This window comes from Aethina tumida, chromosome 2 (assembly GCF_024364675.1).
Source record: "Aethina tumida isolate Nest 87 chromosome 2, icAetTumi1.1, whole genome shotgun sequence".
Classification (NCBI taxonomy): Eukaryota; Metazoa; Arthropoda; class Insecta; order Coleoptera; family Nitidulidae; genus Aethina; species Aethina tumida.
Genome location: NC_065436.1, coordinates 4605648 through 4616834, shown reverse-complemented (window position 1 = coordinate 4616834; position 11187 = coordinate 4605648). Strand labels below are relative to the sequence as shown.

The 11187-nt window shown below is 28.0% G+C and overlaps 2 protein-coding genes across 4 annotated transcripts; one reads left to right on the top strand and one right to left on the bottom strand.

Annotated features, from left to right (window-relative positions):
* Positions 1 to 1771: 1771 nt before the first annotated feature.
* LOC109596248 (SET and MYND domain-containing protein 4) lies at positions 1772 to 9683 on the top strand. Of its 3 annotated transcripts, none has more exons than XM_020011745.2 (12): positions 1774 to 2256; positions 4458 to 4520; positions 5268 to 5441; positions 5488 to 5673; positions 5730 to 6033; positions 6088 to 6347; positions 6403 to 6580; positions 6634 to 6790; positions 6845 to 6976; positions 7033 to 7195; positions 7840 to 7896; positions 9145 to 9683. In XM_020011745.2, the coding sequence occupies exons 2-12, from the start codon at positions 4477 to 4479 to the stop codon at positions 9353 to 9355; spliced, it is 1866 nt and encodes a 621-aa protein (XP_019867304.2). In that variant the 5' UTR covers positions 1774 to 2256; positions 4458 to 4476; the 3' UTR covers positions 9356 to 9683. The 3 variants fall into 3 exon arrangements, with proteins under 3 accessions (XP_019867305.2, XP_019867304.2, XP_049819240.1); XM_049963283.1 differs by having other exon boundaries at positions 1775 to 2256; positions 5497 to 5673; XM_020011746.2 differs by lacking the exon at positions 7840 to 7896 and having other exon boundaries at positions 1772 to 2256.
* LOC109596249 (phospholipase A2-like) lies at positions 7205 to 9138 on the bottom strand. Its single transcript, XM_049963285.1, has 4 exons — positions 8142 to 9138; positions 7582 to 7741; positions 7372 to 7530; positions 7205 to 7312 (listed from the first exon to the last, which is right to left on the bottom strand). The coding sequence occupies exons 1-4, from the start codon at positions 8299 to 8301 to the stop codon at positions 7234 to 7236; spliced, it is 558 nt and encodes a 185-aa protein (XP_049819242.1). The 5' UTR covers positions 8302 to 9138; the 3' UTR covers positions 7205 to 7233.
* Positions 9684 to 11187: the final 1504 nt, after the last annotated feature.

Below are 11187 nucleotides of genomic sequence, written 5' to 3'. Positions count from 1 at the left end.
TGTATTATATATGTATTTATAAAGGCATTTAACAGAACAAACCACTTAAAATGTGTAGAAATGGGGCTTTTAAAATGAGAATCCTGTATGATTAATAGACTGACATTACATTACACAATATAATTAACAGTTTGACTAGACAAAATTGCAGAAATTTGTAAAATAAAGATTACTTGACAATTTTATTTTTTTTTGAACGTTTTCCTCTTTCACCTTTCTAAAATATTGGATTTCTATTAAATGAGTGAAGAACACGTTTATATTACTATTACTTTATTAATTATAACTCTATTTAAATGTTAGATGACAAAAATACAGGAAACTAGTTTACAAAACCATATATATTACAGTTACCTACCTCTGTTAGTGGTTTTTAATGCGATAAATTTAAAACCCACTAAGTAGATATTTTATAAAGTATGTTATTAATGAAAAAATGATTTATTAAACAATAAATTATTAAACAATTTTAATATTGTTGCTCTTTTTTGAAAATTTTCCTAAGGCTAATATTTTAATTTAAAAATATAGGAAGGAAAATAATAGAAAGTAAATTTGGCTGCACTGTAGAACAGAATAAATACTAATTTTGGCAAAGGCTGTATGCGCCATTCTTCTGCGTCATTAAGTTAAAAGTGTTAAAGACTTCTTTGATAACCGGTGAATATAATTAATAATCATATAATTGATATTTACTATTTAACAATAATCATAACTACTTTTGTTCCACAGGTCTAGGATGCACGACATTTTTTGAAGTGCCATTTCTAATACACCATCTTTGTATTTAAATTAAATTGTTAGTTTTGCAAACTCGAGAAGGCATTTAATATTGCGGCACATTGTCAGACCTCTTTGTTAGCCATGTTCATTCTTATTAAGAAGTATTTGGGAAAACTCAAGTATAATCTGGTACATAGTATAATTTTTTTTTCTTTGACATGTCAGAATCTAATATTAATAATTATTGTTTTATCCCACGATGGAGAATCTCAAATTGGTTGATATCACCTCATTTGGTGATTTACAGATCAACTAGTGGAAAAAACATTTAACGATCTTGAAGCCATTATTCCAAAATTTATCTTAATCTTTATTTTGATGTATTTTAAGGTTGGGAGATCCAACAATCAATTATTCAATTAATATTTTCAGTAGAAAGCAGAGTTTTTTTTATGTCTCTAGCCAAAGAAACCTCCATCCAGTAACATTCTTCTCACAGTTCTTACATTAAATTTCAGCCAGTTATATTTTCCCCAGGTTGACTTTAATTTGAGTTAACCCATTTATCGATTTTCTTTCAGTTTTTTCGAACTATTTAACACTTATCCTTTTTCATTAAATTATTATAATAAACATCATATATATTGCAATCCAATTACTAAGTTACTCATATATTTTTAAAATTATCTAATGAAGGACAACGATAATTTTATTTACGATTCCTTGATAACGTCAATATAGGGAATCAAAATAAATGATTAAACATTATATATACTGGAATGCAATTCAATTAGTATAGCTCATTTTAATGAGTTCCTATAATTATGGCGTCTACTGTATATATTCATATATATATTTCTGGATAACGACAATAAAATGAGTTAATATAAATAAATTAACATTATATATATATTGGAAACCAATTCAGGGAGTATAGCCCATTTTAATAAGTTGCCACAATTATGGCCACTACTGTATGTATTCATTCATTTATTATTTGTTTTACTCAATGAAACACAGCGATAATATTGTTTATGATTTATTGATAACGCCAATATAAATAATTAAAAATTACATGTAAATATAATGTCAATATAAATTACATATATTGGAATCCAATTAAAATAGTTCAGTTCACCTTAATAATTTGCTCTAATTATGGCCACTGCTGTACATATACATTCAAACAATTTTTGTTTTGCCCAATGAAAGACAACGTCAATAAAGAGAATTAATATAAACATTTTAAATAAATTTTATCTATTATATTTACAAAGGTTGATTAATAAATAATTCTTCGAACGAAATCACAACACGTTCCGACACCACGACTTAACGTTGAAGTTTCGAAGTTCGAAATGCAAATCGCAACAAGTAATGTTTTGATGACGTTTATCGTTTTTTCAGCGAACTGTTCTGTCGTTTACACCCTCAGCCGCATGGGTACGTTCGCGATCAAGGCTGTTTAATTAGTCCGCCGAAAGAGTCGAGAGGGTACGCACGTGCCTTGTGTGTGAGCGCTCAATCATTTAGGTATGTTATCACACTTAATAACAATAATAATAACAACAATTCAAATAATATTTTGATTGGTAGCTTTGTCAGGCATGTCATTTTTAGAAAAGAAAACACTTTATAAGAATTTTTTTATGTCGTAATAAAAATCAATGTGTTTATTGTTGTTATTATTAATATTATACTGACCTAATGAGTAGATTTGTAATTTTAATATTTATTTTCATAATTAAAATTAATGTTAAGTAGCATATATTTTTTAAGCGGAATGGCATGTGAGCATTTTTTATTAAAAAGGATTCCGATAATCTATCAAAATAAACTTAAGGCTCAAAACAAAAATAAAGATTCTAAACAAATAAATTTATTTAATCCAGTTCGTCTGCAGTTCAACAGATTCTTGAATATATTATTTACATTAAAAATACCTACATATATATATTTTATTTTCAAATGTTATTATTGGGCATAAAATGTTATTAATTGAACAAAGTTAGGCTTATTTAACATTAGAATAGTTTATTATTTATTGTTAGTTTATTTATATTATGATATATTGAAAATTGAAACTAGTATTAAAAATAATCTTTAAATTGATCTTCAACTCAGCATAAAAATGTTTCTGAATAAATATACATAATCTAATCAGTAGTTAGTTCAACATGTTCCTATTTCACGTTAAATGAAAAGATATATATTTATAATCTTTTCATTTAACGTGACTTTTAAAGAAATAAAGTTTCTTTAAAAGATCCTTCAATTTGAAATATCATTTTTCTTTTTCTACAGTTAAAAGTAGGCATACTTTTCATCAGAATTTTTTATTGTTTATTAATTGTTGTTTATTTATATTTGTAGTCAAAATATTTTATGATTTATTTACATTACTTAAATTAATTTTTAAGCATATAAATAGCACACTTTGAAAAAATATATATTTGTTAAATAATTTGTATATAACTCCACAAAATTGTTAATATTTTGTTGGGTACTCATTGTTCGTAATAACCACCTGTAAACGGTGAGGCAAAGATTCAATGAAATATCAGCAATGGTCGTTTTAAATTAAATTTCACAACTCTTCAATTAACAACTATAATTCATATAAATTTGATGCTTTTCCACAAGTTTTCAATTGTATTTAGATCCGTACTTTACGCTGGCCAATCGAGAATCTCAGCATTTTTATTTTTAATCAACTTTGAACAACTTTGGAGGGTGTTTTGTATCATTATCATGCATAAAAATCATGTAATTGGTAAATTATCGTTGGCAAATGGTACCATTAAATTCCTCATGACGTCTCTATATATAGGACGGTCCATTTTATTAATAATTTTTTGTAATTGTCCCATAACATGCCAAGGAAGGGAACCTCAAATCAAAAACTTTGCCTCCATCGTATTTCAAAGTTTTTGAAGTGTATCTGGGATTTAAACTTTTGTTAGGAGGACAATGAATATATTTTTTAGTATCTGATCTTGTCCTATTGAACATGGATTCATCCCTTCAAAGTACATTTCGCCAAAATTCTGGAGAATAATTAATACATTTTTGTACGAATATTCTTTTTTGATACCAATGGTTTCTTTGTTGAAACATATCCTTGCAAGTTTTACTCATTCAGTTGAAGTCTGATTGTTCTACTAGACATACTGATGACCCAGTTAATTCATTTTTTATTTATCTAGAGAACAAGAAATGATGTCGTTTACTGATTTTTTCAATTTGTCTGTCAATGAAAGGAGTTGCTTTTTGTTAAGACATTTTCTGATTGTTTTTTGAAGTGAGTGTGTCACTTCATATTTATTAATAAGCATTGTAAATCATTTTACAATGCTTATTATGTTATTAGAGTTATCAGCAATATTCAGACCTTGATGATTCATTTTAATAATCATTTTCCTCATCTCTGGAGAGTAATGTTTCTTTCTTCTCACTGAAAGTGACTTTATTTAATAAATTAATGTTAATTCTAGTAGGTTTTAATTTTGAACCAAAAAACGTGACATTTTTTCTATAAATTATTATATATAGCATATTTTAATGCTTTATAATTGAAAAAATCTTACAACAAATACAAACTTTATGAGATTTCAAATGAGCCACACTGTAGACCATAAAATACATTTCAATTTTCAGTATATAATACATAATTTGTTTTATTTTGTTTAATTACTTACTAACTTATTTAATAATTATTATTTTATTATTTTTAGGTCCCAATCCACAACAACCATGGATCATTTTGAAATTTTTAAGAAATATTATGAAAAAATAGTGTAAGTATAATTATTTTAAACTTTAATTGGAATACAGCATGTTTCAGGAGGAAAAATTAAATATGTAAACGTAAATATGTCCCTGAAAATATAATACTTTTCATAAATCTTATAAAATTTGATATATTGATGTTTATGGTGGTACTGAATCTAAGCATGCTACTTTAAATTGTTTCTCTACATTATTTTATTGTATTTTTGAAATGTAAATGTATGATTTTATTTCCATTTTCTCACACTGGTATGAACCAGTCAAAATTGTACATATTTTGGGGAAGTACCAAACTATACTCAGTACTATGACTTGGGTTGACATATGTTTTGTAGGAAAAACATATCTATATACTTGTCAGGGTTAATCTACAGGCATACATAAAAACATCATTGAATTCTATATCTATTTTGGAGGATAGTACTTTTAAACACATCATAAACATGATTCTGTTTCCAATATTTTTAATGATAAATAATATTTCTATCATCTAAGTTAAAAAAAAATATATAATTGTCTATAATTAAGTGTATCTGATATTTTTAATATCCTATTCAAACTAAGAAATTAAAAAAATAAATGATGGAAAACCAAAATCTTTTTTATTTTGACTGTACATTTATGGAACATAATTTGCGTCTATTTCAAATAATTAAAATATAAAATATTGTAGTTCTTTCCTCTTGAAACACTTCTTTATTAAAAATTGATTACGTAAGATTATATAAATGTAAAATACTTTTTATAAATTGTAGAAAAAATGGGAAACTAAACGAAATCATTAAAGAATGCCGGAATATGGAACCAACATGCTCCATGCACGAGACCACAACCGTAAAAAACCCCGACAATTATTTAAATGTCTGCGGACCGGAAATCTTGTCACCCAACGACAAACTCATGAACACCAGCTCTTCAGTTAAATCCAGGTAGACACTTCAGTCAATCTAATATAGTGTTGTAAATTTTATGAAGATCTTTTAGATTCCACAAAACGAAAGGTGTGCAATTAACAGCCAACGAGTTCATACCCAAAGACACGGTACTAATCCGTGAGCGTCCGACCATCTTGCAACTGTATCCGCCCTGCGAGTGCCTCAGTTTGGACCAGACTCTGTACAGGTGCCACAACTGCGCCTTCGCCATGCTCAAAAGCATCTCGTATGCAATTCCTCGTACAATATGTAGGCACGTTACTCAAAAAAAACTGATTTTAGGTGTGAGCATTGCGACATGGTGGCCTACTGCAGCCGGGCCTGCCTGGTGGAGGCCAACAACACGTTCCACAAGTACGAGTGTTACGGCTTCCAGAGGCACTACTGGCCCATGATGAACACCGACCACTCGTACATGGCCATGCGGATGATGCTGTACGGCGTCGACTATTTGGACGACATGAAACCACCGCCACCCGACGAGTCGGCAGTCAACCCCAGCGGAAGGTACGGCTATCCGGCCATCTACTACATGAGCTCGCACCTCGGCAGGCTCAAACCTAAGGACCTGGATGAGATTTGTTATGTACGTTTAATGGATGCTTAATTCTGAAGTGGTTAACTGAGGTTGGGTTTGCAGAAGGTGACCAGGTCTCTGGTGTACTTGATCGACAAGACACGGTTCTTCCACAAGTACCAGGACCGTTTGTACGACATGTATCTCCACGTCGGTGGCTTGATGTTGCATCATTATTGTCAGGCCGAAGCTCAAGTGGTTTACGTGGAATATCCCAACCTCGCCGAAGGTTATGGGTTTGAAATCATTGGAGGGAGGGGCCAGGCCATTTGTCCCACCATAAGTATGATGAACCACTCATGCAAGGCCAATTGTATTATAATGTAGGTTTACTTTTATAATTATAACTGACAAATTATTGCCTTTCTGTTGTTGTAGAGTGTTCAGTGACTCCATCGTTGTAAAGTCAATCCGAGACATTAAGAAAAACGAAGAATTGACCATTCATTACATGGAAGTTAATCCATTCTTGACAACTGAATTTAGACAATTAGTCACCAAGGAGTTACATTTCTTTGAATGTAAATGTGAAAGATGCTTGAGTGACATGTACTTTGTAAGTACTCATAACTGTTAAATAATAATATTACTTTGTATTACTCCTTTTAGAGTGACAAATATTACTCGTGTTTAAATTGTGGAGAACGAGTGAAGAGCTTCTGGGACACCGATGAATATTTAATAATGTGCGACACTTGCGAACAAATTATACCTACAGGCAAGCACGAGAAGTTACTAGCTATGATAAATAATTTAAAAAAAGAAAGTAAGTAACGTACAACTGGAAAAAATCTTTTAATACCCCGGAATACCATTTTAGACCCAATGTCCCAAAAATCATTATGTTTGATCATGAGAATTGCTAGTAGAGTATACCATTGTGACTCTCTTGAATTGGCAACTGAGTTTTATTACATATGCAATTATTTTTTCGAGCTGGCCACCCGTGAAGGTACTAACATAGGTAAGAAGTTGTGTCTGGGTCTGACCAATGTTTGTGCTTCTCAGGTGTGCACAACATGAGCCAGTTGAGCTGTGGCTTAAGCTCGTTCAGGATCAGAGACGCCTTCATGTCGGGCACCCACAAAAAGTACGTATTAGCCAAACTGGAGTTCTTTGAGAAAATGCTCCACAGGATGATTGTGTGCGAGGATCTCAACGAAGAAATAAGGTAAGTCGCTTCATTTGATTGTTTTATTTGTTAAGTATTTAAAAGTTGGGTACGTCGAACCACTGATACACTTTTTTGGCTTCCTTGTTGTATTCGTATTGGACACATTTCCGTTTCCTAAGAACGACAGTTTCTTTAGTACTCTCACCTTTTGTACCTTTACTCTGGTTACTTACGGGAAATAAGTGTATTTACTGCACTCCTGTACTGGATATTGATTCTCATAGCACTGGGTGCCCAAAGCTGTAAAGTAGATGTGCCCGATTTGCGTTGATACTCTTGAGTTGACGGATTTTAAGCACTTGTAAAACTCCTTGTCGCAATCGCAGTTTAATCTGGAACGAAACTATTTGTACCCCATAGTTATATGTGAAGTTATAGTGCACCTCGTGTAAAAAGAAGGGTTTGTCAGGTTGTATTTAGTTTGATGGCCCCCTATTATGTCGGGGCACATGTCGTGAGTCCTGCAGCACTTGTCGGTGTCCCTGTGCAGTCCAAGATCACTGTTGTTGTCCGCAATGTTTCCAGCTCCACACCACTTTGTTCCTTGAAACAGTATTTAGGTAAATTCGTTGTCATGGAGGCATTGGTCTATAAAAACGTTATGTTTTATGGAAATTTACTCCAATTTTTTTTAATTATAGAGGAAAGGTTGACAAAAATCATAAGCCATTACGAGACTTCGTAACTATGGAAGTTCGGTGAGTAAAACTGAAATTTTTATCGCTTTTTTCCTGTATATTAACTTTTAAGCTCCACCGACAATAAACAAAAGAATTACACGTTTTTATAGTTTATTATTATCAGATGTAATAAGGTAGGAAAAGCCTTATATATTTTATACTTATATAGTTCTAAGAAATTAACACACCAAACGTGCCATTTTCAGAAAATATGTGTGGTGAGTTAATTTCTTGTAACAGTGTATTATATAAAAGCAATTTACCTGGATAAATAAAAAACCAATTGGGCATTCTAACTTCCCCCAATCTATTGGAATCGTCGAAGTTATTAAAGTCGAAATCAACTGAATTGTCCCAGACAATTTTGTAACATTGCACTGATACCACATAAGAACTATATATAAAAATTATGTATTTAAACATCTTCGTAGTTGTAAATTTTAGAATGAAAATTAAGAAAATCGGCTCTGCTATATATATGTAAATAAAAGAAAAATAATTTACATAAAGTGCACTTACTAATGTTAGTTTATCGTTAAATTTGAATCAAATTTTTTTAACTCATACGAAATTTGCATTTAAATGGTTTTTATCAAAATTCAACCTAGTTTTATATCAACGATAATTGAATTAATAATAATAAAATGTATGTCTAATATTTTAACAACAGTTTTAAAATAAACTATTTTATTGGACTATATTATAAATTACTTATAGTGCTACAAAAGAGTTCAAGTAAAGGAAATATACAGTGTGGTGGTCAGAGAAATAGCTAAAATTACTAATAAAATAGTTTATATTTTATTTAAAATAATTATACTATATTCTATGTACCATTATTCATTTTGTTCCTAAATCAAAATAATTTCTACTTAAATTAAATCATAAACAAAATAAATGTGAACTGTGGTTGGTCACGGAAATATGAAAAATATATATTTGTTAAATAATTTATACATAAGTTCAAACAAAATTGTTGATATTTTATTTGAAGCTATGTATTAATTTTTTTATATTGATGATTATGGTGACTGTATGATTTAATTTTTAATGTAGTTTTCGCTTAATGATGTCAACTTACTCCAGACTGCACTACCTAAACATTTATCAACATTGAAGAATATAATTTTATTCATTAATAGCTAATATTTAAATTTAAATGCTACTTAAATATATTTAAATTGCTGCCACAATTATGAAATGTATCATTTTTCATTATAATTTGATCTCATCTAAATATTATTAATGCTTTCTATCTAATTACAGATATGTGATAAACGAATGGAACAAACAGCTACAAGCAGTTGCTGCCGTAGTACTAAACTATATACCACCTTTTAATACCAAATTCCAGAAATTACTAACAAGCACCAAAGAAGTGGCATGTCAAATTTTAAACATGCACAGTACGCCTCACGTTCTTACGCCAATTACTAACACCGAAAATTCGAATAAACGCAGATTGAGGCGAAAGTGAACATCTTTGTTCAGTTGTGATATATTTAATTAAGTATGTTTGTTACTTGAATGAATGTTTTTGTTTGTTCTTTATTTACTTTATTTAGTACAAGTTTGTGCCAAAAGACGACAATATTAGCAATTAATGTGTTAAATGTTTTTTTCTAAATGTTTTTATACTTATGTTTAAATGACTTTAATATCGTTTAATAATGATTTATTAAAGTTACTGTTTTTTTTTTGCTTTTAATATTGTCCGTCTATAAATGTTCCTAATAACAAAGTATTATGACTGCAGTATTATACTTTTACTGTAAATTTAAGACAATAAATGTTTTACAATTAAATATATTTTTTTTATTTAAATTATTATTTTATTTAATAACTTTAAATAATGACTTTGTTTATTGTTTATGCCCTATATTTAATGTACATAAATACTCCCAATAATAAGGAAGTTTTGTAGTATTATTTTCACATTACTAATTTTAGACAATAAATAGTGTTTTAAACTGAAAAATAAGTTAAATACTTACAATTTAATTTTTTCTTCAGTCCTGTATATTATATTAATAAATACTTTTTTTTTAAATAAGATTTTTTATAATTTTCCTTAACAATTTAATAAATCTAGGGTGATAAACAATTATTCTGCATCTTAAAATTAAACCCATATAATAAAATTTTTTAGAGGAATACTCCGTGTAAAATTTATGGAAAAACATTTTTACATTAATATAGTTTTTAGTAACAATCAATATTGTATTTTGGCGTCGTATACAGTGTAGCCATTCAACAAACCGACTTTCTGTGAACTGGTTATTTTCGTTCGACACCTTCGGACTCGGCACGGTTCGGTTTCTGAATCGGATATATATATATATATATATATATATATATATATATATATATATTTATTAATTAATTATAATTATTTTATTTATTATTAAAATTAACTATAAACTAACTATAACAGTATGTTATATTATTTATAATGATTATAATAACATATAAACAATTATTTATTATAAAACAATAGGTAAATTTTTATTATTATTTACATATATTATTAATTATTAACGTATTTAATTATATATATTTATGTATTTTTACAATAAATTATGGATATTATTTGTATTGTTAAAATTGTTGTATTTTCTTTGTTTATTATTATTTACTTTCGACTGAAATGAATCTATTGTTTATAAATTATTAATTATAAAATTAACTTAACTTTAACAATATGTTATATTAATTATAATAACATATAAACATTTATTTATTATAAAACAATAGGTAAATTTTTATTATTATTTACACATATTATTATTTATTAACGTAATTAATTATACATATTAATGTATTTTTACAATAAATTTTGGATATGATTTGTATCGTTCAAATTGTTGTATTTTCTTTGTTTATTATTATTTACTTTCGATTGAAATTGAATTTATTGTTGATAAATTATAAATTATAAAATTAACTTAACTTTAACAATATGTTATATTAATTATAATAACATATAAACATTTATTTATTATAAAACAATAGGTAAATTTTTATTATTATTTACACATATTATTATTTATTAACGTAATTAATTATACATATTAATGTATTTTTACAATAAATTTTGGATATAATTTGTATCGTTCAAATTGTTGCATTTTCTTTGTTTATTATTATTTACTTTCGATTGAAATTCAATCTATTGTTGATAAATTATAAATTATAAAATTAACTTAAATTTAACAATATGTTATATTAATTATAATGATTATAATAACATTTAAACAATTATTTGTTATAAAACAATAGGTTATATTTGTTTAAAATTCAAATATTATA

What these genes read in the sequence shown, in the direction of transcription:
- LOC109596248 (XM_020011745.2), top strand. Translation starts at nt 4,477, where the DNA reads ATGGATCATTTTGAAATTTTTAAGAAATATTATGAAAAAATAGT. An exon ending in AAATATTATGAAAAAATAGT is followed by an intron (nt 4,521 to 5,267) that starts GTAAGTATAATT and finishes TATAAATTGTAG; the next exon opens with AAAAAATGGGAAACTAAACG. An exon ending in GCCATGCTCAAAAGCATCTC is followed by an intron (nt 5,674 to 5,729) that starts GTATGCAATTCC and finishes AACTGATTTTAG; the next exon opens with GTGTGAGCATTGCGACATGG.
- LOC109596249 (XM_049963285.1), bottom strand. Translation starts at nt 8,301, where the DNA reads ATGTTTAAATACATAATTTTTATATATAGTTCTTATGTGGTATCAGTG. An exon ending in AACCCTTCTTTTTACACGAG is followed by an intron (nt 7,531 to 7,581) that starts GTGCACTATAAC and finishes GTTTCGTTCCAG; the next exon opens with ATTAAACTGCGATTGCGACA. An exon ending in AGTAAATACACTTATTTCCC is followed by an intron (nt 7,313 to 7,371) that starts GTAAGTAACCAG and finishes TGTCGTTCTTAG; the next exon opens with GAAACGGAAATGTGTCCAAT.